Source organism: Oncorhynchus tshawytscha, linkage group LG11 (genome assembly GCF_018296145.1).
Source record: "Oncorhynchus tshawytscha isolate Ot180627B linkage group LG11, Otsh_v2.0, whole genome shotgun sequence".
In the NCBI taxonomy this organism is placed as follows: Eukaryota; Metazoa; Chordata; class Actinopteri; order Salmoniformes; family Salmonidae; genus Oncorhynchus; species Oncorhynchus tshawytscha.
The window spans coordinates 56490122-56516982 of NC_056439.1; the positions used below are offsets into that span (position 1 = coordinate 56490122).

Consider the following 26861-nt stretch of genomic DNA (forward strand, 5'->3'; position numbering starts at 1 on the left):
GCCACTTTGTTTACATACTCATCTCATATGTATATACTGTACTCGATACCATCTACTGCATCTTGCCTATGCCGCTCTGTACCATCACTCATTCATATATCTTTATGTACATATTCTTTATCCCCTTACACTTGTGTGTATAAGACAGTAGTTTTGGAATTGTTAGTTAGATTACTTGTTGGTTTTTACTGCATTGTCGGAACTAGAAGCACAAGCACTTCGCTACTCTCGCATTAACATCTGCTAACCATGTGTATGTGACAAATAAAATTTGATTTGATTTGAACAAGGCAGTTAACCCCACTGTCCCTAGGCAATCATTTAAAATAGGAATTTGTTCTTAACTGACTTTCCCGGTTAAAAATACCTAAAATCATGATAAAAATGTTAAATCATTTTCTGCTTTGGGCCAGAAGTTTACAAATGGGGAAATGAAATGAATCATATTGAGTAACCATGCCTATTGAAAGCAGTCTGATCTATGCATTTCACTACATGGTATTCATTTATTTTCTAAGTGCCTTCCACCATTATGTAATCAGATATAGTTGAGAACATCATATCGCTACTTTCTACAATAATGACTGCAAGGCAGACTTTGCCACATTATTAGTATTTATACAGCTGTGAGAAGGTGCACTCAAAGTCAATGATTCCAGATAACAGCTCATTTAAAACACTGTCCAGGGAGGGAACAGATCATGATTGCTACAGCCCTGTTTTCAGCCTGTATACTAGCCTGCTTTTGTGTTCATGGTAAGTACAGGTTGTTTTCCAGAGAGACCGTTATATTTATCAATACTTTAAGTTCCTGAAATGACAGAGCATCACATTATTCAAAGCTTCCATAGAATGTTACATGCACTCCATACAAAATTGCACATCAGTATGTACGTATGTATGTTTACTTTCTAATAATTTCTCTTCAAGGCAACGAAAGGTGGCAGGAGTCCAACCAGCCTCAGGATGAAGTGAAGGAGAATCTAAAGGTACTGTAGATTCACACATCCTCCACAAACATCGCCATAGCTACATCAGCTAATTCATCAGACATGTTTATTATTGTCTTGGTGTCCAGGAGTTCCCTGCGACCACAATACACCCTGTCTTTCACTGCCCAGACATGAGCCCCTCTCCCACGGTTCCCACCTCAGGTGAGTCTCTCCTTTCCTCCTGTCCTTTCCTCTCCTTCTCAACCTCGGGTGAGTCAAATCACAAAACGCTGTCCTTAATTCAACTGAGAGAAAAACACACCGGCCAAAGTTGTTTCTGAACACTGCAGCCAAACAGTCTTTGTGTTGTTAATGCTGCTGTCCTTTGATTCCAGTGGAGTTGGTGAAAGCTGCAGATATCAAAGTCATAGCAGCTCTGGGGGACTCTCTAACGGTGGGTGGAATTCACTGTCCACCATTAGTAGCTATTCATCTCAGTAAATATGTCACTTTCCTCCTTAACAAATGTAGTGAATATTGTCTATGATCAATGTGGTGAATATTGTCTCTGGCCAATGTAGTGAATGAATTGTGTGTCTCTGTTGCAGACAGCTATTGCTGCCAATGGCTCCACCATTCTGTCAGTCCCTGTTGAATATCGGCATGTTTCATGGAGGTGATTTTTACTTCAACAACAATTAAAGTTGAACTCAAATCAAATGTTATGTGTGACATGACCTTACAGTTAAATGCTTACTTACAAGCCCTTAACCAACAATGCGTTAATTAAGAAGTTAAGATAAAATTCAAATAAAAGTGTTAAGTAAAATACATCAGTAAAAAAAAGTAAATAAAAGTAATATAATGAAACTGCAGCAGTAAAATAACAAGCAAGTCTATATACAGGGTATTACGGTACAGAGTCAAGTGGAGGCTATATACAGGGTATTACGGTACAGAGTCAAGGTGGAGGCTATATACAGGGTGTTACGGTACAGAGTCAACGTGGAGGCTATATACAGGGTATTACGGTACTGAGTCAATGTGGAGGCTATATACAGGGTGTTACGGTACAGAGTCAATGTGGAGGCTATATACAGGGGGTACCGGTATAGAGTCAACGTGGAGGCTATATACAGGGTATTACGGTACAGAGTCAATATGGAGGCTATATACAGGGTATTACGGTACAGGGTCAATGTGGAGGCTATATACAGGGTATTTTTATTTATTTTTTATTTATTTCACCTTTATTTAACCAGGTAGGCTAGTTGAGAACAAGTTCTCATTTACAACTGCGACCTGGCCAAGATAAAGCATAGCAGTGTGAGCAGACAACACAGAGTTACACATGGAATAAACAAATTAACAAGTCAATAACACAGTAGAAAACAAAGGGGGAGTCTATATACAATGTACAATGTGTGCAAAAGGCATGAGGAGGTAGACGAATAGTTACAATTTTGCAGATTAACACTGGAGTGATATATGATCAGATGGTCATGTACAGGTAGAGATATTGGTGTGCAAAAGAGCAGAAAAGTAAATAAATAAAAACAGTATGGGGATGAGGTAGGTGAAAATGGGTGGGCTATTTACCAATAGACTATGTACAGCTGCAGCGATCGGTTAGCTGCTCAGATAGCTGATGTTTGAAGTTGGTGAGGGAGATAAAAGTCTCCAACTTCAGCGATTTTTGCAATTCGTTCCAGTCACAGGCAGCAGAGTACTGGAACGAAAGGCGGCCAAATGAGGTGTTGGCTTTAGGGATGATCAGTGAGATACACCTGCTGGAGCGCGTGCTACGGATGGGTGTTGCCATCGTGACCAGTGAACTGAGATAAGGCGGAGCTTTACCTAGCATGGACTTGTAGATGACCTGGAGCCAGTGGGTCTGGCGACGAATATGTAGCGAGGGCCAGCCGACTAGAGCATACAAGTCGCAGTGGTGGGTGGTATAAGGTGCTTTAGTGACAAAACGGATGGCACTGTGATATACTGCATCCAGTTTGCTGAGTAGAGTGTTGGAAGCCATTTTGTAGATGACATCGCCGAAGTTGAGGATTGGTAGGATAGTCAGTTTTACTAGGGTAAGCTTGGCGGCGTGAGTGAAGGAGGCTTTGTTGCGGAATAGAAAGCCGACTCTTGATTTGATTTTTGATTGGAGGTGTTTGATATGAGTCTGGAAGGAGAGTTTGCAGTCTAGCCAGACACCTAGGTACTTATAGATGTCCACATATTCAAGGTCGGAACCATCCAGGGTGGTGATGCTAGTCGGGCATGCGGGTGCAGGCAGCGATCGGTTGAAAAGCATGCATTTGGTTTTACTAGCGTTTAAGAGGAGTTGGAGGCCACGGAAGGAGTGTTGTATGGAATTGAAGCTTGTTTGGAGGTTAGATAGCACAGTGTCCAATGACGGGCCGAAAGTATATAGAATGGTGTCGTCTGCGTAGAGGTGGATCAGGGAATCGCCCGCAGCAAGAGCAACATCATTGATATACACAGAGAAAAGAGTCGGCCCGAGAATTGAACCCTGTGGTACCCCCATAGAGACTGCCAGAGGACCGGACAGCATGCCCTCCGATTTGACACACTGAACTCTGTCTGCAAAGTAATTGGTGAACCAGGCAAGGCAGTCATCCGAAAAACCGAGGCTACTGAGTCTGCCGATAAGAATATGGTGATTGACAGAGTCGAAAGCCTTGGCAAGGTCGATGAAGACGGCTGCAGTACTGTCTTTTATTGATGGCGGTTATGATATCGTTTAGTACCTTGAGTGTGGCTGAGGTGCACCCGTGACCGGCTCGGAAGCCAGATTGCACAGCGGAGAAGGTACGGTGGGATTCGAGATGGTCAGTGACCTGTTTGTTGACTTGGCTTTCGAAGACCTTAGATAGGCAGGGCAGGATGGATATAGGTCTGTAACAGTTTGGGTCCAGGGTGTCTCCCCTTTGAAGAGGGGGATGACTGCGGCAGCTTTCCAATCCTTGGGGATCTCAGACGATATGAAAGAGAGGTTGAACAGGCTGGTAATAGGGGTTGCGACAATGGCGGCGGATAGTTTCAGAAATAGGGGTCCAGATTGTCAAGCCCAGCTGATTTGTACGGGTCCAGGTTTTGCAGCTCTTTCAGAACATCTGCTATCTGGATTTGGGTAAAGGAGAACTTGGAGAGGCTTGGGCGAGGAGCTGCCGGGGGAGGAGCTGTTGGCCGAGGTTGAGTAGCCAGGCGGAAGGCATGGCCAGCCGTTGAGAAATGCTTATTGAAGTTTTCGATAATCATGGATTTATCGGTGGTGACCGTGTTACCTAGCCTCAGTGCAGTGGGCAGCTGGGAGGAGGTGCTCTTGTTCTCCATGGACTTCACAGTGTCCCAGAACTTTTTGGAGTTGGAGCTACAGGATGCAAACTTCTGCCTGAAGAAGCTGGCCTTAGCTTTCCTGACTGACTGCGTGTATTGGTTCCGGACTTCCCTGAACAGTTGCATATCACGGGGACTATTCGATGCTATTGCAGTCCGCCACAGGATGTTTTTGTGCTGGTCGAGGGCAGTCAGGTCTGGGGTGAACCAAGGACTGTATTACGGTACAGAGTCAATGTGGAGGCTAAATACTGGGTATTACGGTACAGAGTTCATGTGGAGGCTATATACAGGGGGTACCTGTACAGAGTCAACGTGGAGGCTATATACAGGGTATTACAGTACAGAGTCAATGTGGAGGCTATATACAGGGGGTACTGGTACAGAGTCAACGTGGAGGCTATATACAGGGTATTACAGTACAGAGTCAACGTGGAGGCTATATACAGGGGGTACCGGTACAGAGTCAATGTGGAGGATATATATAGGGGGTACCGGTACAGAGTCAATGTGGAGGCTATATACACGGTATTATGGTACAGAGTCAACGTGGAGGCTATATACAGGGGGTAACGGTACAGAGTCAATGTGCGGGGGGGGCGGTTAGTTGAGGTAATTGCGGTAATATGTACATGTAGGTAGAGTTAAAGTGACTATGCATAGATAATAAACAGAGAGTAGCAGCAGCGTAAAAGAGGGGTCTGGGTAGCCCTTTGATTAGCTGTTCAGTAGTCTTATGGCTTGGGGGTAGAAGCTGTTAAGAAGCCTTTTGAACCTCGACTTGGCGCTCCAGTACCACTTGCCGTGGAGTAGCAGAGAGAACAGTCTATGACTAGGGCGGCTGGAGTCTTTGACAGTTTTTAGGGCATTCCTCTGACAGCACCTGGTATAGAGGTCCTGGATGGCAGGAAGCTTGGCCCCAGAGGATGTATTTTTTTTCACCTTTATTTAACCTGGTAGGCCAGTTGAGAGCAAGTTCTCATTTACATCTGTGACCTGGTCAAAATAAAGCAAAGCAGTGTGACACAAAAAACAACACAGAGTTACACATGGAATAAACAAACATACACTTTTTTCTATTGTGTTATTGACTGTATGTACAGTGTGTGCAAAAAAGATGAGGGAGGTAAGGCAATAAATCGGCCATAGTGACAAAATAATAAAAATTTAGCAATATACCCACACGAGTCATAGATGTGCAGAAGATGAATGTGCAACTAGAGATACTGGGGTGCAAAGGAGAAGAAAAAAATAACAGTATGGGGATGCGGTAGTTGGATGGGCTATTTACAGATGGGCTATGTACAGGTACAGTGATCTGACAGCTGGTGCTTAAAGCTATGTACAGTACCCAGTGCTCTGACAGCTGGTGCTTAAAGCTAGTGAGGGAGATATGAGTCTCCAGCTTCAGTGATTTTTTTCTTGTTTTTTTTCCAGTCATTGGAACATTTCCAATTGTTCCAGTCATTGGCAGCAGAGAACTGTAAGGAAATGCGGCAAAAAGAGGAATTGGCTTTGGGGTGACCAGTGAAATATACCTGCTGGACCGCATGCTATGGGTGGGTGCTGCTATGGTGACCAGTTAGCTGAGATGAGGCGGGGCTTTACCTAGCAAAGACTTATAGATGATCTGGAGCCAGTGGGAATATGTAGCGAAGGCCAGCCAACGAGAGCATACAGATTGCAGTGGTGGGCAGTATATGGGGCTTTGGTGACAAAATGGATGGCACTGTGATAGACTGCATACAATTTGCTGAGTAGGGTATTGGAAGCTATTTTGTAAATGACATCGCCGAAGTCAAGGATCGGTAGGATAGTCTTTTACGAGGGTATGTTTGTCAGCATGAGTGAAGGAGGCTTTGTTGCAGAATTTTGGATTGGAGATGCTTAATGTGTGTCTGGAAGGAGAGTTTAGTCTAACTAGACACCGAGATATTTATAGTTTTCCACATATTCTAAGTCAGAACCGTCCAGAGTAATGATGGTAGGCTGTTGTAGAGCATGCATTTAGTTTTTCTAGCATTTAAGAGCAGTTGGAGGCCACGGAAGGAGTGTTGTATGGAAGCTCAGAAAGGTGAATGAATGGTGTTGTCTGCGTAGAGGTGGATCAGAGAATCATCAGCAACAAGAGCGACATCATTGATATACATACAGAGAAAAGAGTCAGCCTGAGAATTGAACCCTGTGGCACCCCCATAGAGACTGCCAGAGGTCCAGACAACAGGCCCACCAATTTGACACACTGAACTCTATCTGGGGCAGCAGGTTAGCCTAGCGGTTAGAGCGTTGGACTAGTAACCGGAAGGTTGCAAGTTCAAACCCCCAAGCTAACAATGTACAAATCTGTTGTTCTGCCCCTGAACAGGCAGTTAACCCACTGTTCCTAGGCTGTTATTGAAAATAAGAATTTGTCCTTAACTGACTTGCCTGGTTAAATAAAGGTAAAATAAAAATCTGAGAAGTAGTTGGTGAACCATGCGAGGCAGTAATTTGAGACCAAGGCTATTGAGTCTGCCGATAAGAATGCGGTGATTGACAGAGTTGAAAGCCTTGGCCAGGTCGATGAAAACGGCTGCACAGTACTGCTGTCTTATCTGTGGCAGTTATGATATTGTTGAGGACTTTGAGCGTGGCTGAGATCAGCTCGGAAACCAGATTGCATAGTGAAGAATTCGAAATGGTCGGTGATCTGTTTGTTAACTTGGCTTTCGAAATCTTTAGAAAGGCAGGGTAGGATAGATGTAACAGTTTGGGTCGAGAGTGTCTCCCCCTTTGAAGAGGGGGATGACTGCGGCAGCTTTCCAATCTTAAGGGATCTCAGATGATACAAAAGAGAGGTTGGACAGGCTAGTAATAGGGGTTTCAACAATTTGGGCAGATAATTTTAGAAAGAGGGGTCTAGGCCAGCTGATTTGTTGGGATCCAGATTTTGCAGCTCTTTCAGAACATCAGCAGTCTGGATTTGGGTGAAGGAGAAGGGTTGGAAAGTTGCTGCAGGGGGTTAGTGGGTGGGGTAGTGGTAGCCAGTTGGAAAGCATGGCCAGTCGTAGAAAAAATGCTTATTGAAATGATCGATTATCGTAGATTTATTGGTGGTGACAGTGTTTCCTAGCCTCAGTGCAGTGGGCAGCTGGGAGGAGGTGCTCTTATTCTCCATGGACTTTACAGTGTCCCAAGACTTTTTTGGAATTAGTGCTACAGGATGCAAATTTCTGTTTGTAAAAGCTAGCCTTAGCTTTCCTGACTGACTGAGCATATTGGTTCCTGACTTCCCTGAAAAGTTGCATTTCACGGGGGCTATTCGATGCTAATGCAGTACGCCACAGGATGTTTTTGTCCTGGTCAAGGGCAGTAAAGTCTGGAGTGAACAAAGGGCTATATCTGTTCTTAGATCTCAATTTTGTGGCATGCTTATTTAAGATGGTGAGGAAAGCACTTTTAAAGAACAACCAAGTATCCTCTACTGATGGGATGAGGTCAGTATCCTTCCAGGATACCCAGACCATGTCGATGAGAAAGGCCTGCTCACTGAAGTGTTTTAGGGAGCGTTTGACAGTGATGAGGGGTGGCCGTTTGACCGCAGGCCCATTACGGACGCCGGCAATGAGGCAGTGATTGCTGAGATCCTGATGAGATCCTGAAGACAGCAGAGGTGTATTTAGAGGGCAAGTTGGTCAGGATGATATCTATGAGGGTGCCCATGTTTATGGATTTGGGGTTGTCCCTGGTAGAATCCTTGATAATTTATGTAATCAATTCACATATGGTGTCCAGGGCACAGCTGGGGGTTGAGGGGGGGCGGTCTATAGCAAGCGGCAACATTGAGAGTCTTATTTCTGGAAAGGTGGATTTTCAACAGCAGAAGCTAGAACTGTTTGGGCACAGACCTGGATAGTTTACAGAACTCTGCAGGCTATCTCTGCAATAGATTGCAACTCCGCCCCCTTTGGCAGTTCTATTTTGACGGAAAATGTTGTAGTTAATGATGGAAATTTCAGATTTTTTGGTGGCCTTCCTAAGCCGGGATTCAGACTCAGCTAGGACATCAGGGTTGGCGGAGTGTACTGAAGCAATGAATAAAACAAACTTAGGGGGGAGGCTTCTGATGTTAACATGCATGAAGCCAAGGCTTTTATGGTTGCAGAAGTCAACAAATGAGAGCGCCTGGGGAATAGGTCTTATGCTGGGGGCTACAGGGGCTGGGTTAACCTCTACATCACCAGAGGAGGAGTAGGATAAGGGTTAGACTAAAGGCTATATGAACTGGTCGTCTAGTGCATTGGGAACAGATGATGAAAGGAGCAGATTTCTGGGCATGGTAGAATAGATTCAGAGCATAATGTACAGACAAGGGTAGGGTGTGAGTACAGTGGGGATAAACGTAGGCATTGAGTGACAATGAGAACTTGCATCTCTGGAGACACAAGCTAAGCCAGGTGAGGTCTCATGTGTGGGGTGTGTGACAAAAGAGCTATCTAAGGCATGTTGAGCTGGACTAGGGGCTCTACAGTGAAATAAAACAACTACCCTAAACAGCAGAAGACCAGGCATATTGACATTAGAGAGAGTTATGTGTAGCTCGAGTGATCATAGGGTCCAATGAGCAGCAATAGGTGAGTCCAGTAGTCACTAATATGCTAGGCGAGCGGAAGTCGCAGCATTCGGAAAGCTAGCGGGCCGGGGCTAGCAGATGGGTCTTCCGTGACATCGCAATGGAAAAGCCTGTTGAAACCACACCGGAAGATTATGTCGGCAGACCAGTCATGATGGATCGGCGAGGCTCCATGTCGACAATAAAGGGTCAAAGCCAATTGGGAAAAGAGGTATTGTAGCCCATGAATTAGTGGGTATACCTCTTCAGGCTAGCCGGGAGATGGGCCTAGCTTGAGGCTAGCTCAAGGCTAACTCAATGTGCTTGCTTCAGGACAGAGGCGTTAGCCAGCGGTAGCCACACGGTTGCAGCTAGCTAGTTGCGATGATCCGGTGTAATGGTCCAGAGGTTGCGGCAGGAATCCGGTGATGTGGTGGAGAAAAGCTGTCCGATATGCCCTGGGTTGCGCTGTGCAAACTGGCAGGTATTGACCGAGCTAAAGCTGGCTGGTCTCCGAGGTGAATACCTCTAGCCGTGGCTAACAGTGACAAATAGCTAGTAGCTAGTTAGCTGGCTAGCTGCTGATGGAGGTTCCAGCTATAACGTATAAAAAAGAGCAGATCCGTACCACATTGGGTAAAGCAGGTCACAGGAAAGTATATTTAGATCGTAGGTGGAAAGTGAGATGAAAATATATACGAAAAAAACGATGAAACCGACTATTTACATGGGACAAGAAGGGACAAGACAAACACACGTCCGACTGCTACGCCATCTTGGATCTTGACCCTTGACCCTCTTTGTGTTAGGATTAGGGGTTCTGGTTAAGGGTAGGTATCGGTGTCAGTTCATTGTCCCTTTTCTTTGTGTTATACAGTATTGGAGGTTATGGAACTTATCAAGATGTCATCACACTTGCAAGTAAGTTACAATATAAGTGTTACTGTTTTCATTACCAGAGATAAAATTGAATTGAAAATGAACACAACATACACGTTTAGAATGGCTCTTTCTTTGCATATTTCTTGTTTTCAGTTTTAAGGGGGGGGCAGTGCCCCTGTGACAACAATTTTGGACCCCCTTGTGGCCCCCCTAAATGTGGAGTATGAAATAATTTTTACATAACTAATTGTTGCTTATCGTTCTTTTTTTTACATCCGTTATTAGACAGTGGCAATGCGGAACATGGTATTTTGCCTGCTAATGCCTGCAATGCAGTGAAGAAAACGATATGACAACAATAACATCTAATGTAACTGGCCCCTCTAACAGTACAACTGGCCCCTCTAACAGTACAACTGGCCCCTCTAACAGTACAACTGGCCCCTCTAACAGTACAACTGGCCCCTCTAACAGTACAACTGGCCCCTCTAACAGTACAACTGGCCCCTCTAACAGTACAACTGGCCCCAGCTTGCCCCCCCCCCCAGTTGAAATGGTCTAGAACCGCCACTGACATGAGTAAGGTTCTATTTCTCTGTGGTTCCAGACATTTTCAAGCTGTTTAACCCCGAGCTACTGGGTCCGGCTCCACGGTGGACGCTCCATGGCTTCCCTGCTAGCATCAATGAGACAGGATTCAACTTTGCTGTGACAGGACACAACTCTCTGTGAGGGACTCTGACTAAATGGCTTGTGAAATAACAAGCAGTGTGTACTTTGGGTTCAAATGTTTGTTTATTAACTTTAATAACTATGATAACACTTTATTACTGACGCAAAACCAATGAACCTCAAAGCTTTTTCCAGATGTGTGTGTGTGTGTGTGTGTGTGCAACAAGAGAGAGCTAGATGGTTTGGTCTGAATATGTGTTAAATCATTAATATTTTATTGATGTTTTTTCCTCTCAGGAATGTCTCTGACCAGACCAGACATATGATCGACACGTTTAGGTCCTACCCAGTAAGCCTCATCACTATTCACAGACACCTTCCTATTGGCTAATTGTATTTATTATTGACTCTTCCTGGTGTCCAGCAAAATTAAGGCAGTTTATACAATTTTAAAAACATTACAATACATTCACAGATGTCACAACACACTGTGTGCCCTCAGGCCCCTACTCCACCACTACACCACATCTAGTGTGTGTGTGTGTGTGTGTGTTGCTTCACAGTCCCCACTGTTCTATAAGGGGTTTTATCTGTTTTTTAAATCTAATTTTACTGCTTGCGTGAGATACCTGATGTGGAATAGAGTTCCATGTAGTCATGGCTCTATGTAGTACTGTGCGCCTCCCATAGTCTGTTCTGGACTTGGGGACTGTGAAGAGACCTCTGGTGGCATGTCTTGTGGGGTATGTATGGGTGTCTGAGCTGTGTGCCTGTAGTTTAGACAGACAGTTCGGTTTATTCAACATGTCAATACCTCTCATAAAAAAAGTAGTGATGAAGTCAATCTCTCCTCCTCTTTCAGCCAGGAGAGATTGACATGCATATTATTAATATTAGCTCTCTGTGTACATCCAAGGGCCAGCCGTGCTGCCCTGTTCTGAGCCAATTGCAAGTAATTTTTTGTGGCTCCTGACCACATGACAGAACAGTAGTCAGGGGGCGACAAAACTAGGGCCTGTAGGACCTGCCTTGTTTATAGTGTTACGAAGGCAGAGCATCACTTTATTATAGACAGACTTCTCCCCATTTTAGCTACTACTGCATCAATATGTTTTGACCATGTTTACAATCCAGGGTTACTCCAAGCAGTTTAGTCATCTCAACTTGCTCAATTTCTACATTATTTATTACAAGATTTAGATTTAGTTGAGGTTGAGGGATTAGTGAGTGTTTTGTTCCAAATACAATGCTTTTAGTTTTAGACATATTTAGGACTAACTTATTTTATGCCACCCAATCTGAAACTAACTGCAGCTCTTTGTTGAGTGTTGCAGTCATTTCTATTTCTGTAGTAGCTGACGTGTATATCAAATCAAATGTATTTATATTTAACTCACTAGAAAGGCCAAAACCTAGGAAGAAACCTAGAGAGGAACCAGGCTATGCGGGGTGGCCAGTCCTCTTCTGGCTGTGCCAGGTAGAGATTATAGCAGAACATGGCCAAGATGTTCAAATGTTCATAAATAACCAGCATGGTCAAATAATAATAATCACAGTAGTTGTCGAGGGTGCAGCAAGTCAGCACCTCAGGAGTAAATGTCAGTTGGCTTTTCTTAGCCGGTCATTAAGAGTATCTCTACCACTCCTGCTGTCTCTAGAGAGTTGAAAACAGCATGTCTGGGACAGGTAGCACGTCCGGTGAACAGGTCAGGATTCCATAGCCGCAGACAGGAGAAGTACTCCAGATATAACAAACTGACCCTAGCACCCCCGACACATAAACTACTGCAGCATAAATACTGGAGGCTGAGACAGGAGGGGTCAGGAGACACTGTGACCCCATCCGATGATACCCCCGGACAGGGCCAAACAGGAAGGATATAACCCCACCCACTTTGCCAAACCACAGCTTCCACACCACTATCTTCAACCACTAACTTACCATCCTGAGACAAGGCCGAGTATAGCCCACAAAGATCTCCACCATGTCACAACACATGGGGGCGCCAACCCAGACAGGAAGATCACATCAGTGACTCAACCCAATCAAGTGATGCACCCCTCCTAGGGACGGCATGAAAGAGCCCCAGTAAGCCAGTGACTCAGCCCCTGTAATAGGGTTAGAGGCAGAGAATCCCAGTGGAAAGAGGGGAACCGGCCAGGCAGAGACAGCAAGGGCGGTTCGTTGCTCCAGAGCCTTTCCGTTCACCTTCACACTCCTGGGCCAGACTACACTCAATCATATGACCCACTGAAGAGATGAGTCTTCAGTAAAGACTTAAAGGTTGAGACCGAGTCTGCATCTCTCACATGGGTAGGCAGACCATTCCATAAAAATGGAGCTCTATAGGAGAAAGTCTTTAGCACTAACTGAAGTTTATTTAGTGCTTTATCGGGTTGCCGGGAAGTAGAGCATTGCAGTAGTCTAACATAGAAGTAACAAAAGCATGGATTAATTTTTCTGCATCATTTTTGGATAGAAAGTTTCTGATTTTTGCAATGTTGCATAGATGGAAAAAGCTGTCCTTGAAACCGTCTTGATATATTCGTCAAAAGACAGATCAGGGTCCAGAGTAACGCCGAGGTCCTTCACAGTTTTATTTGAGACAACTGTACAACCATTAAGATTAATTCTCAGATTCAACAGAAGATCTCTTTGTTTCTTGGGACCTAGAACAAGCATCTCTGTTTTGTCTGAGTTTAAAAGTAGAAAGTTTGCAGCCATCCACTTCCTTATGTCTGAAACACAGACTTCTAGCGAGGGCAATTTTGGGGCTTCACCATGTTTCATTGAAATGTACAGCTGTGTGTCATCCGCATAGCAGTGAAAGTTAACATTATGTGTTACGATCAACTAGGAGTGGTGGGTGGAATCAGGCGCAGAGAGCAGGGTTCAGTCTTTCTTTTCAAATTTATTCCCCAGCGCAACAAAACAGTCACGCCAACACACAGGGCGTATATAAGTTGCCAGTCCAAACAACAGGACAAAATAGTCAGGAGAATAAATACACGAATAAATCACACCATCAAACACAGAGTAACAAAAAACAAGCCCGCACAAATACCCAGCGGGCCTAGTGCCCTTAAATAGCCTACAAACAAACCCTAATACAAAACAGGTGTAACCAATAACCCAAAACAAACGGAAAGGGAATCGATGGCAGCTAATAGGCCGGCGACGACGACCGCCAAGCACCGCCCGAACAGGAAGAGGCACCATCTTCGGCGAGGTTCGTGACATTATGTTTTCGAATGACATCCCCAAGAGGTAAAATATATAATGAAAACAATAGTGGTCCTAAAACGGAACCTTAAGGAACACCGAAATTTACAGTTGATTTGTCAGAGGACAAAGCATTCACAGAGACAAACTGATATCTTTCCGACAGATAAGATCTAATCCAGGCCAGAACTTGTCCGTGTAGACCAATTTGGGTTTCCAATCTCTCCAAAAGAATGTGGTGATCGATGGTATCAAAAGCAGCACTAAGGTCGAGGAGCACGAGGACAGATGCAGAGCCTCGGTCTGATGCCATTAAAAGGTAATTTACCACCTTCACAAGTGCAGTCTCAGTGCTATGATGGGGTCTCAAACCAGACTGAAGCATTTCGTATAAAAGTGGAGGCTATATACAGGGGGTACCGGTACAGAGTCAATGTGCGGGGGGGGCGGTTAGTTGAGGTAATTGCGGTAATATGTACATGTAGGTAGAGTTAAAGTGACTATGCATAGATAATAAACAGAGAGTAGCAGCAGCGTAAAAGAGGGGTCTGGGTAGCCCTTTGATTAGCTGTTCAGTAGTCTTATGGCTTGGGGTAGAAGCTGTTAAGAAGCCTTTTGAACCTCGACTTGGCGCTCCAGTACCACTTGCCGTGGAGTAGCAGAGAGAACAGTCTATGACTAGGGCGGCTGGAGTCTTTGACAGTTTTTAGGGCATTCCTCTGACAGCACCTGGTATAGAGGTCCTGGATGGCAGGAAGCTTGGCCCCAGAGGATGTATTTTTTTTCACCTTTATTTAACCTGGTAGGCCAGTTGAGAGCAAGTTCTCATTTACATCTGTGACCTGGTCAAAATAAAGCAAAGCAGTGTGACACAAAAAACAACACAGAGTTACACATGGAATAAACAAACATACACTTTTTTCTATTGTGTTATTGACTGTATGTACAGTGTGTGCAAAAAAGGGAGGTAAGGCAATAAATCGGCCATAGTGACAAAATAATAAAAATTTAGCAATATACCCACACGAGTCATAGATGTGCAGAAGATGAATGTGCAACTAGAGATACTGGGGTGCAAAGGAGAAGAAAAAAATAACAGTATGGGGATGCGGTAGTTGGATGGGCTATTTACAGATGGGCTATGTACAGGTACAGTGATCTGTGAGCTTCTCTGACAGCTGGTGCTTAAAGCTAGTGAGGGAGATATGAGTCTCCAGCTTCAGTGATTTTTTTTTCTTGTTTTTTTTTCCAGTCATTGGAACATTTCCAATTGTTCCAGTCATTGGCAGCAGAGAACTGTAAGGAAATGCGGCAAAAAGAGGAATTGGCTTTGGGGGTGACCAGTGAAATATACCTGCTGGACCGCATGCTATGGGTGGGTGCTGCTATGGTGACCAGTTAGCTGAGATGAGGCGGGGCTTTACCTAGCAAAGACTTATAGATGATCTGGAGCCAGTGGGAATATGTAGCGAAGGCCAGCCAACGAGAGCATACAGATTGCAGTGGTGGGCAGTATATGGGGCTTTGGTGACAAAATGGATGGCACTGTGATAGACTGCATACAATTTGCTGAGTAGGGTATTGGAAGCTATTTTGTAAATGACATCGCCGAAGTCAAGGATCGGTAGGATAGTCTTTTACGAGGGTATGTTTGTCAGCATGAGTGAAGGAGGCTTTGTTGCAGAATTTTGGATTGGAGATGCTTAATGTGTGTCTGGAAGGAGAGTTTAGTCTAACTAGACACCGAGATATTTATAGTTTTCCACATATTCTAAGTCAGAACCGTCCAGAGTAATGATGGTAGGCTGTTGTAGAGCATGCATTTAGTTTTTCTAGCATTTAAGAGCAGTTGGAGGCCACGGAAGGAGTGTTGTATGGAAGCTCAGAAAGGTGAATGAATGGTGTTGTCTGCGTAGAGGTGGATCAGAGAATCATCAGCAACAAGAGCGACATCATTGATATACATACAGAGAAAAGAGTCAGCCTGAGAATTGAACCCTGTGGCACCCCCATAGAGACTGCCAGAGGTCCAGACAACAGGCCCACCAATTTGACACACTGAACTCTATCTGGGGCAGCAGGTTAGCCTAGCGGTTAGAGCGTTGGACTAGTAACCGGAAGGTTGCAAGTTCAAACCCCCAAGCTAACAATGTACAAATCTGTTGTTCTGCCCCTGAACAGGCAGTTAACCCACTGTTCCTAGGCTGTTATTGAAAATAAGAATTTGTCCTTAACTGACTTGCCTGGTTAAATAAAGGTAAAATAAAAATCTGAGAAGTAGTTGGTGAACCATGCGAGGCAGTAATTTGAGACCAAGGCTATTGAGTCTGCCGATAAGAATGCGGTGATTGACAGAGTTGAAAGCCTTGGCCAGGTCGATGAAAACGGCTGCACAGTACTGCTGTCTTTTATCTGTGGCAGTTATGATATTGTTGAGGACTTTGAGCGTGGCTGAGATCAGCTCGGAAACCAGATTGCATAGTGAAGAATTCGAAATGGTCGGTGATCTGTTTGTTAACTTGGCTTTCGAAATCTTTAGAAAGGCAGGGTAGGATAGATGTAACAGTTTGGGTCGAGAGTGTCTCCCCCTTTGAAGAGGGGGATGACTGCGGCAGCTTTCCAATCTTAAGGGATCTCAGATGATACAAAAGAGAGGTTGGACAGGCTAGTAATAGGGGTTTCAACAATTTTGGCAGATAATTTTAGAAAGAGGGGTCTAGGCCAGCTGATTTGTTGGGATCCAGATTTTGCAGCTCTTTCAGAACATCAGCAGTCTGGATTTGGGTGAAGGAGAAGGGTTGGAAAGTTGCTGCAGGGGGTTAGTGGGTGGGGTAGTGGTAGCCAGTTGGAAAGCATGGCCAGCCGTAGAAAAAATGCTTATTGAAATGATCGATTATCGTAGATTTATTGGTGGTGACAGTGTTTCCTAGCCTCAGTGCAGTGGGCAGCTGGGAGAAGGTGCTCTTATTCTCCATGGACTTTACAGTGTCCCAAGACTTTTTTGGAATTAGTGCTACAGGATGCAAATTTCTGTTTGTAAAAGCTAGCCTTAGCTTTCCTGACTGACTGTGTAAATTGGCTCCTGACTTCCCTGAAAGTTTAATTTCGCTGGGGCTATTCGATGCTAATGCTGTGGGGTACAGCATTAGCATCGATTTTTGTGCTGGTTAAGGGCAGTCAAGTCTGGGGTGAACAAAGGGCTACATCTGTTAGTTCTACATTTTTTTTGAATGGGTCCTGCTTACTTAAGATTGTGAGAAAAGCACTTTTAAAGAGCAACCAGGCATCCTCTACTGAAGGGATGAGGTCAATATCCTTCCAGCATACCCAGGCCAAGTCGATTAGAAAGGCCTGCTCACTGAAGTGTTTTAGGGAGTGTTTGACAGTGATGAGGGGTGGTCGTTTGACCAGGGACCCATTTCGGACACAGGCAATGAGGCAGTGATTGCTGAGATCCTAGTTGAAGACAGCAGAGGTGTATGTAGAGGGCAAGTTAGTCAGGAGGATATCTTTGAGGGTTCCCATGTTTACGGATTTAGGGTTGTTCCTGGTAGGTTCCTTGATCATTTGTGTGAGATTGAGGGCATCTAGCTTAGATTGTAGGATGGCTGGGGGGTTAAGTTTATCCCAGTTTAGGTCACCTAACAGTACGAACTCTGAAGATGGATGGGGGGCAATCAATTCACATATGGTGTCCAGGGCACAGCTGGGGGCTGAGGGGGTTTTATAACAAGCAACAACGGTGAGAGACTAATTTCTGGAAAGGTGGATTTTTTTGTTGGTTTAGGCACAGACCTGGATAGTATGACATAACTTTGCAGGCTATCTCTGCAGTAGATTGCAACTCCTCCCCCTTTGGCAGTTCTATCTTGACGGAAAATGTTGTAGTTGGTGATGGAAATTTCGGAATTTTTGGTGGCCTTCCTAAGCCGGGATTCAGACACGGCTAGGACATCAGGGTTGGCGGAGTGTGCTAAAGCAGTGAATAAAACAAACTTATACTAAATATTTTTTTTTTTTAAATAGGAAAAGGATATTTACACGGGACAGGACGGGACAAGACTAAACGTCCGACTGCTACGCCATCTTGGACTTGTAGCTGTAATTACTGCCAAAGGTGGCTCTGACTTTGGGGGGGGTGAATAGCAATGCACGCTCAAGTCTTCTGTTTTTTTGGTCTTATTTCTTGTTTGTTTCACACACAATTTTGGGGGGGGATCTTCAAAGTGGTGGGCATGTTGTGTAAATCAAATGATACAATCTCCCCAAAAATCCATTTTAATTCCAGATTGTAAGGCAACAAAATAGGAAAAATTCCAAGGGGAGTGAATACTTTTGCAAGCCACTGTATGTAAATGTGATATTTCCATTTTTTATTTGGAAATTAGCAAAATTACTAAACTTGTTTTGGCTTTGTCATTATGGTTATTGTGTGTAGATTGATGAGGGGGGGAAACTATTTAATACATTTTAAGGCTGTAACCAATGTGGGAAAAGGGGTCTGAATACTTTCTGAAGGTGCTGTGTGCACATCTGGCACAAAAGTGTTTCGTTATCGGAGAAATACGGGAAGTGTGGAGGGCTGTTACAAGGCTGGACACTTCCAGAAACTGTATGTTTTCGGACTTGTGCACTGGAGTGTTCAAGCCGTAAGTGTGCCTTTCCATGCAGAGATTAACTACAAAATGCATTTATATTACATAATATTACTATATTTCAGGGTCTGAACTACAAAGAAGATTGGAAGCTGGTGACAGTCCTTATTGGAATGAATGACATCTGTGATTATTGTAAAAACAAAGTAAGGCAATGTATTTTTTCATAGATTATTGGATATAAAGTCCCTCATACCTATTAGATAGTCACTCCTACACATTAGATACAGTCAATCCTACACAGTAGATACAGTCAATCCTACACAGTAGATACAGTCAATCCTACACAGTAGATACAGTCAATCCTACACAGTAGATACAGTCAATCCTACACAGTAGATACAGTCACTCCTGCCCAGTAGATACAGTCACTCCTGCCCAGTAAATGCAGTCACTCCTGCCCAGTAGATGCAGTCACGCCTGCCCAGTAGATGCAGTCACGCCTGCCCAGTAGATGCAGTCACGCCTGCCCAGTAGATGCAGTCACGCCTGCCCAGTAGATGCAGTCACGCCTGCCCAGTAGATGCAGTCACGCCTGCCCAGTAGATGCAGTCACGCCTGCCCAGTAGATGCAGTCACGCCTGCCCAGTAGATGCAGTCACGTCTGCCCAGTAGATGCAGTCACGCCTGCCCAGTAGATGCAGTCACGCCTGCCCAGTAAATGCAGTCACGCCTGCCCAGTAGGTGCAGTCACGCCTGCCCAGTAGATGCAGTCACGCCTGCCCAGTAGTTGCAGTCACTCCTGCCCAGTAGTTGCAGTCACTCCTGCCCAGTAGTTGCAGTCACTCCTGCCCATTAGCCTTTCTGCCCTACTTTAGATACACTGCCATGTTTGTTAACTAAACTCACCAGATTATCTGACAGAGTAATTAACGGTGTATATTAAACAGAGGAAAATACTGCACTGCTGTTCTCGCGGCTGTAAAACTGATACTGTTTATTAATATTCCAGACTCTCTTCTCAGCGGACAACTTCATCTACTACATGACAGAGATGCTTGACACGATGATGAACGAGGTATGACCGATGCTTGACACGATGAGAAACGAGGTATGACAGATGCTTGACACGATGATGAACGAGGTATGATAGATGCTTGACACAATGATGAACGAGGTATGACAGATGCTTGACACGATGATGAACGAGGTATGACAGATGCTTGACACAATGATGAACGAGGTATGACAGAAATGCTTAACACGATTATGAACGAGGTAGTCACATGACAGATGCTTGACACGATGATGAACGAGGTATGACAGATGCGTGACACGATGATGAACGTGGTATGACAGATGCTTGACACAATGATGAACGAGGTATGACAGAAATGCTTAACACGATTATGAACGAGGTATAGTCACATGACAGATGCTTGACACGATGATGAACGAGGTATGACAGATGCGTGACACGATGATGAACGTGGTATGACAGATGCTTGAAACAATGATGAACGATGTATAGTCAAGTTATTTTGTAACATTTTATTATGCACTGAAGGTGATTCTATTTTGTGGTCCTTTGTTCTTCACTGATTTCTCTTTCCGTCTCTTCTCTCTCTTCTCTCTCTTCTCTCTCTCTTCTCTCCTCTCTTCTCTCTCTCTTCTCTCTTCTCTCTCTCTTCTCTCTCTCTTCTCTCTCTCTTCTCTCTCTCTTCTCTCTCTCTTCTCTCTCGCTTTCTCGTTCTTTTTCTCTCGCTTTCTCGTTCTTTTTCTCTCGCTTTCTCTCGCTTTCTCTCTCTCTCTTCCTCTCTCTCTCTCTCTCTCACTCAGGTCCCTAGGATGATAGTGAACATCGTTCAGATCCTTCCCATGGAGACTCTCAGAGAAGTTCAGAGGCCCTCCATCGGCTGTGAGCTCCAAAAGTAGGACTGCTCTCCCTAACCTTGAAACAATTCCACTCAAGTGTCTTTAAATGTTGTAATCTCTACCACGAAGTTTCTGCTCCCACTTGGTGGTACCAGGGGATAAATCTACCGACCTGAAGGAACTAGGGTTAGAGGTTAGGAGTTGGGATTAAATTACTGAAATGTTGTAATCTCTACCAAGGAGGTTCTGCTCCTGCTTGGTGTTACCAGAGGATAACTCTACTGACCTGAAGGAACTTATAGAACTCAACTTTGAATTTCAGGTGTGTTGATACAGCCCTCTATCCAAGGGGTGGGCAACTACAGTTCTCAAGGGCCTGATTGGTGCCCACCCCTGCTCTATCCCAGCATGCAGCCTGTGTGTACACTTCCCTATCTTCCATTGTGTTTCCAGTCATGATACTCTATTGATACCTATCTCTCATTGTGTTTCTAGTGGAGGCTGGAGAAGCTTCTGGAAAGCGACCGCTTCTTCAAAGAGGACTTTGCTGTGGTTCTGCAGCCCTATCTTCAAAACGCCCAGCCACCAAGACTGCCTGTTCGTTCCCTACCCATGAACCTCTAACTCCTAACCACTAACCCCTAACCTCTAACCCCTACCTACAATACGCCCAAACACCAAGACCAACCGTTCATTCCCTAACCCCTAACCTCTACCTACAACAAGTTCAACCAGACTAATCGTTTGTTCCTTCAGGACAAAGAGTTCGATCTTGGTTTCATCAGACCAGAAAATCTTGTTTCTCATGGTCTGAGAATCCTTTAAGTGCATTTTGGTAAACTCCAAGCGGGCTGTCATGTGCCTTTTACTGAGGAGTGGCTTCCGTCTGGCCACTCTATCATAAAGGCCTGATTGGTGGAGTGCTGCAGCGATGGTTGTCCTTCTGGAAGGTTCTCCCATCTCCACAGAGGAACTCTGGAGCTCTGTCAGAGTAACCATCGGGTTCTTGGTCACCTCCCTGACCAAGGCCCTTCTCCCCTGATTGCTCAGTTTGGCCGGGCAGCCAGCTCTAGGAAGAGTCTGGGTGGTTCCAAACTTCTTCCATTGAAGAATGATGGAGGCCACTGTGTTATTGGGGTCCTTCAATGCTGCAGGCATTTTTTGGTACCCTTCCCCAGATCTGTGCCTCGACACAATCCTGTCTCAGAGCTCTACGGACAATTCCTTCAACCTCATGGCTTGTTTTTTCTCTCTGACATGCACTGTCAACAGTGAGACCTGTTATAGGATGCACCTGAGCTCAGTTTCTAGTCTCATAGTAAAGGGTCTGAATACCAATGTAAATAAGGTATTTAATTTTTTTTAAATGTTTATTTCTAAAAACCTGTTTTCGCCTTGTCATTAAGGGATATTGTGTGTAGATTGATGAGGATTTATTTAATCAATTTTAGAATAAGGCTGTAACGTAACAAAATGCAGAACAAGGGAAGGGGTCTGAATACTTTCTGAATGCGCTGTAAGTAACTCTAAATTAAGCATATAGGAGTACCTGTAACTCTAAATGAAGCATATAGGAGTACCTGTAACTCTAAATGAAGCATATAGGAGTACCTGTAACTCTAAATGAAGCATATAGGAGTACCTGTAACTCTAAATGAAGCATATAGGAGTACCTGTAACTCTAAATGAAGCATATAGGAGTACCTGTAACTCTAAATGAAGCATATAGGAGTACCTGTAACTCTAAATGAAGCATATAGGAGTACCCGTAACTCTAAATTAAGCATATAGGAGTACCTGTAACTCTAAATGAAGCATATAGGAGTACCTGTAACTCTAAATGAAGCATATAGGAGTACCTGTAACTCTAAATGAAGCATATAGGAGTACCTGTGTCTATACTATAAACATACTATAAATAATGCCATGGAATTCTGAGCAACTCTTGCCTGCTAAAAGAGCTAGTGTAGCCCACAGCCATTTGGATTAGCCAGATCAGGACCTAACATAAAGACAACTCTGAGTATGCTATTCTGTTCTTCTGTAATAGACTACATTTTCTTCATATCATGCTTCTTTAGACCTTTCTAAAATAAATAATGGATTTATTGTGAATGTGTAGGCTATATTACATGGGTTTATTAGACTTTTTACATAACCCATTAAATCCAATCAAGTGTTATTTGTCACGTTCTGAATACAACAGGTGTAGTAGACCTCACAGTGAAATGCTGAATACAACAGGTTACCAAGAAATGTTTACTTACAAGCCCTAAACCAACAATACAGTTCAAGAAATAGAGTTAAGAAAATATTTACTAATTAAAGTAAAAAATAAAATAAAAAGTAACACCTGGAGAACCGGTACATAGTCAATGTGCAGGGGTACGGGTTAGTAATGAGGCTATATACAGGGGGTACCAGTACAGAGTTAATGTGCAGGGGTATGGGTTAGTAATGAGGCTATATACAGGGGGTACCAGTACAGAGTCAATGTGCAGGGGTACGGGTTAGTAATGAGACTATATACAGGGGGAACCGGTACATAGTCAATGTGCAGGGGTACAGGTTAGTAATGAGGCTATATACAGGGGGTACCGGTACAGAGTCCATGTGCAGGGGTACAGATTAGTTGAGGTAATTTGTACATGTAGGTAGGGGTAAAGTGACTATGCATGGATAATGAACAGCGAGTAGCAGCACTGTAAAAACAAAATAGTCCACGTGGCCATTTGATAAATTGTTCAGCAGTCTTATGGTTTGGGGGTAGAAGCTGTTAAGGAGCCTTTTTGACCTAGACTTGACGCTCCAGTACCGCTTGCCGTGAGGTAGCAGAGAGAACAGTCTATGACATGTGTGACTGGAGTCTTACCCCCTAAACCCTAACCTCTAACCCTTACCTACAACACGCCCAACCACAAAGATTTACACAGTATTCGTTTCCTTACCCCTAACTCATACCTACAACAAGCCCATCCACCAAGATGAAATGTTTGTTCCCTAACCCTTACCCCCTAAACCTTAACCTCCAACCCCTACCTACAACAGGCCCAAACACCAAGACTAACTGCTCCTTCCCTAACCCCTACCCCCTAAGCCCTACCTACAACATTCCCAACCACCAAGACTACCTGTTTTTGTTCCCTAACACCTACCTACGCTACAACAGACTGCCTATTTGTTCCCAAACCCCTACCTACGCCACACCCAACAACCGATACTTTCTATTCGTTCCCTACCTACGCCACAATCAACCTCAGACTGTCTATTCATTCCCTAACCACTACCTATGCTACAACAGACTGCCTATTCGTTCCCTAAACCCTACCTACGCCACACCCAACAACCGAGACTGTCTATTCGTTCCCTAACCCCACCTACCCTCCAACCGAGGCTGCCTGTTTGTTCCCTACCCTCTGACCTCTAACCCCTGATCACTAACCCCTTCCTACAACATGCCCAACCGCCAAGATTTACACAGTATTCAATAAATCAAGTCGATCTGCTACATCTATGATTTACTAAATAACTGAATCACTTAAAAAATCATATGTTTTAGCATAGTACCCTTGATAAATTAATGACCGTCTGTTATTGATTTTCACTTTAGGATGGAAAAATAGATCTCAGCTTTTTCACCGCAGACTGTTTCCACTTCAGAGTGAAGGGCCACGAGGAGCTGGCCAAGGGTTTATGGAACAACATGGTGAGTTAGGGGTTAAGGTTAGGAGCTGGCCAAGGGACAATGAAACCACATGGTGAGTTAGGGGTTAAGGTTAGGAGCTGGCCAAGGGACAATGAAACAACATGGTGAGTTAGCGGTTAGGGGTTAAGGGGTTAGGATTTAGGGGTTTGGGTTAGCAGTTGGGACTATGAAACAACATGGTGAACCCTCTTAACCTTTCTATGTTAAATAACGGTATGGGAAAATATTGCATACATTTTTTTGCGAAGAGAACACCGAGTTGTGTTTTGTTAATTTGAGCATGTCCTCCCATTTTTTTCCAGTTCCAACCGGAGGGACAAAAAGAGTTGGTGTACACATTCTCAAACCCTGTCAAACTCATCTGCCCAACCAAGGTACTTGTATTGTATTTATTATGGATCCACATTAGTTCCTACTGAGGTAGCAGCTACTCTTCCTGGGGTTTATTATGGATCCCCATTAGTTCCTGCCAAGGCAGCAGCTACTCTTCCTGGGGTTTATTAAGGATCCCCATTAGTTCCTGCCAAGGCAGCAGCTACTCTTCATGGGGTTTATTAAGGATCCCCATTAGTTCCTGCCAAGGCAACAGCTACTCTACATGGGGTTTATTATGGATCCCCATTAGTTCCTGCCAAGGTAGCAGCTACTCTTCCTGGGATCCTGCAAAATTAAGACAGTCCTATACAATTTTAAAACCAACAGATTTCACAACAAATTAAGTGTTCCTCTACTACCACCTATCTACAACACAAAATGTGTACGTGTGTATAGTGCATATGTTATTGTGTGTGGCGTGTACAGTATGCATGTGTCTGTGTGTGTGTCTCTAAGATGGCGCAAACAGACATGGCCGCTCTGCTTCTGGCTCCAAAGCAACTTTGCAGTATTTATTTTTATTTTTCTGTCTAACATAATTGGCCCAGAACGTTTTTTGCATTATTACATTCAACCAGAAATAACTTTTGGATATCAGAGCGATGGTAATTCACCAACATTCCGACCAGAAGTTCGACCGAATTGTTCGTACCACCCCCCCGCCCCATGCAATTGAACTTATCTCAAACACTGCTCCAAAATGCAGCCTTCGGAGAAGAGGTTTTCGGAGTGGACTTCTAGTTCGACTCAGGAGGCGTGCACACCATCCACCGCTTCCGAGTATATTACTCACTAATGTTCAGTCTCTGGAAAATAAAGTAGATGAACTCAGGGCGAGGATCTATATCTATATCCGGAGACAGCCAGCTGTGTTCTCGGTACATTGCGCAGACAGCAATAAAGAACTCTCCAGGAAGAAGAAAGGTGTATGTTTCATGATTACCTACTCATGGTGTGATTGTCGTAATGTACAGAAACTCAAGTCCTTTTGTTCACCTAGAATACCTCACAATCAAAGGCTAACCGTGTTACCTCCCAAGAGAATTCTCTTCGGTTATATTAACAGCCCATGTATATTCCCCCTCAAGCCGATACCACGACGGCCCTCAAAGAACTACAGTGGACTTTGTGTAAACTGGAAACCACATATCCCGAAGCCACAATTATTTGTAGCTGGGAACTTTTAATAAAGAAAATCTGAGGAAAACTCTACCGAAGTTCTATCAACACATTGCCTGTAGTGCTTCAAAAACTCTCAACTATTGTTCCATTCCCTTCCGGGATGGCTGCGAGGCACGACCCCAACCTGCCTTCGGGAAATCAGATCACGACTCCATTCTGCTCCTCCCTTCTTATAGGCATGAGGATTGTTTTTATCACATGGACTGAGATATCAATCAATCAGTCAAATGTATTTATAAAGCCCTTCTTACATCAGCTGATGTCACAAAGTGCTGTACAGAAACCCAGCATAAAACCTTAAACAGCAAGTAATGCAGGTGTAGAAGCACAGTGGCTAGGAAAAACTAGGGGAGGGAGAGAGAGAGAGAGAGAAGGTGTATTTTTTTAAATCTGATTTTACTGCTTGCTTCAGTTACTTGATGTGGAATAGAGTTCCATGTAGTCATGGCTCTATGTTGTACTGTGTGCCTCCCATAGTCTGTTCTGGACTTGGGGACTGTGAAGAAACCTCTGGTGGCATGTCTTGTGGGGTATGCATGGGTCTAACCCTAACAAACAGCTCAGTGAATTCAACATGTCATTACTTCTCACAAAGACCAGCAGTGGTGAAGTCCATCTCTCCTCTGCTTTGAACCAGGAGAGATTGACCTGCATATTATTCATGTTAGCTCTCCGCGTATATTTTAGGGCCAGTCGTGCTGCCCTGTTCTGAGCCAATTGTGATTTTCAGAGGTCCCTCTTTGTGGCACTTGACCACACGACTGACCAGTAGTCCAGGTGCTACAAAACTAGGGCATGTAGGACCTGCCTTGTTGACAGTGCTGTTAAGAAGGCAGAGCAACGCTATATTATAGACAGACTTCTCCTCATCTTAGCTGTTGTATCAACATGTTTTGACCATGACAGTTTAGAATCCAGGGTTACAACAAGTAGTTTAGTCACCTCAACACGCTCAATTTCTACAATGAGTTGTCATAATGCTGCATCAAATGTACATTATCCTATGGGCATTGGGAGACACAATGTAATTAACTTAATTTATGTCCCTCTAACTGCCCTTCATGGCTCTGTTGATCCTGCAGCTATTGAATGAGGTAATCATGTGCCTATGAACCAGAGATACAGTGGGGAGAACAAGTATTTGATACACTGCCGATTTTGCAGGTTTTCCTACTTACAAAGCATTTAGAGGTCTGTAATTTTTATCATAGGTACACTTCAACAAAAATAAAAAAAATCACATTGTATGATTTTTAAGTAATTATTTTGCATTTTATTGCATGACATAAGTTTTTGATCACCTACCAACCAGTATGAATTCCGGCTCTCACAGACCTTTGTCTTTAAGAAGCCCTCCTGTTCTCCACTCATTACCTGTATTAACTGCACCTGTTTGAACTCGTTACCTGTATAAAATACACCTGTCCACACACTCAATCAAACAGACTCCAACCTCTCCACAATGGCC

The 26861-nt window shown here is 44.1% G+C and overlaps 1 protein-coding gene across 1 annotated transcript in view; it reads left to right on the forward strand.

Annotated features, from left to right (window-relative positions):
- Nucleotides 1–630: 630 nt before the first annotated feature.
- The window catches only part of LOC112222909 (phospholipase B1, membrane-associated-like), a 32113-nt gene continuing 5882 nt past the window's right edge, over nucleotides 631–26861 (forward strand). Inside the window, exons 1-15 of the mRNA XM_024385773.1 lie at nucleotides 631–756; nucleotides 931–989; nucleotides 1079–1154; nucleotides 1328–1386; nucleotides 1541–1608; nucleotides 9761–9804; nucleotides 10373–10493; nucleotides 10735–10786; nucleotides 18381–18461; nucleotides 19268–19333; nucleotides 20095–20186; nucleotides 20371–20452; nucleotides 20626–20727; nucleotides 23741–23836; nucleotides 24139–24210. Coding sequence (XP_024241541.1) covers nucleotides 702–756; nucleotides 931–989; nucleotides 1079–1154; nucleotides 1328–1386; nucleotides 1541–1608; nucleotides 9761–9804; nucleotides 10373–10493; nucleotides 10735–10786; nucleotides 18381–18461; nucleotides 19268–19333; nucleotides 20095–20186; nucleotides 20371–20452; nucleotides 20626–20727; nucleotides 23741–23836; nucleotides 24139–24210 — 1125 coding nt within the window. The 5' untranslated portion in view covers nucleotides 631–701. The remainder of the gene's footprint in view (nucleotides 757–930; nucleotides 990–1078; nucleotides 1155–1327; nucleotides 1387–1540; nucleotides 1609–9760; nucleotides 9805–10372; nucleotides 10494–10734; nucleotides 10787–18380; nucleotides 18462–19267; nucleotides 19334–20094; nucleotides 20187–20370; nucleotides 20453–20625; nucleotides 20728–23740; nucleotides 23837–24138; nucleotides 24211–26861) is intronic.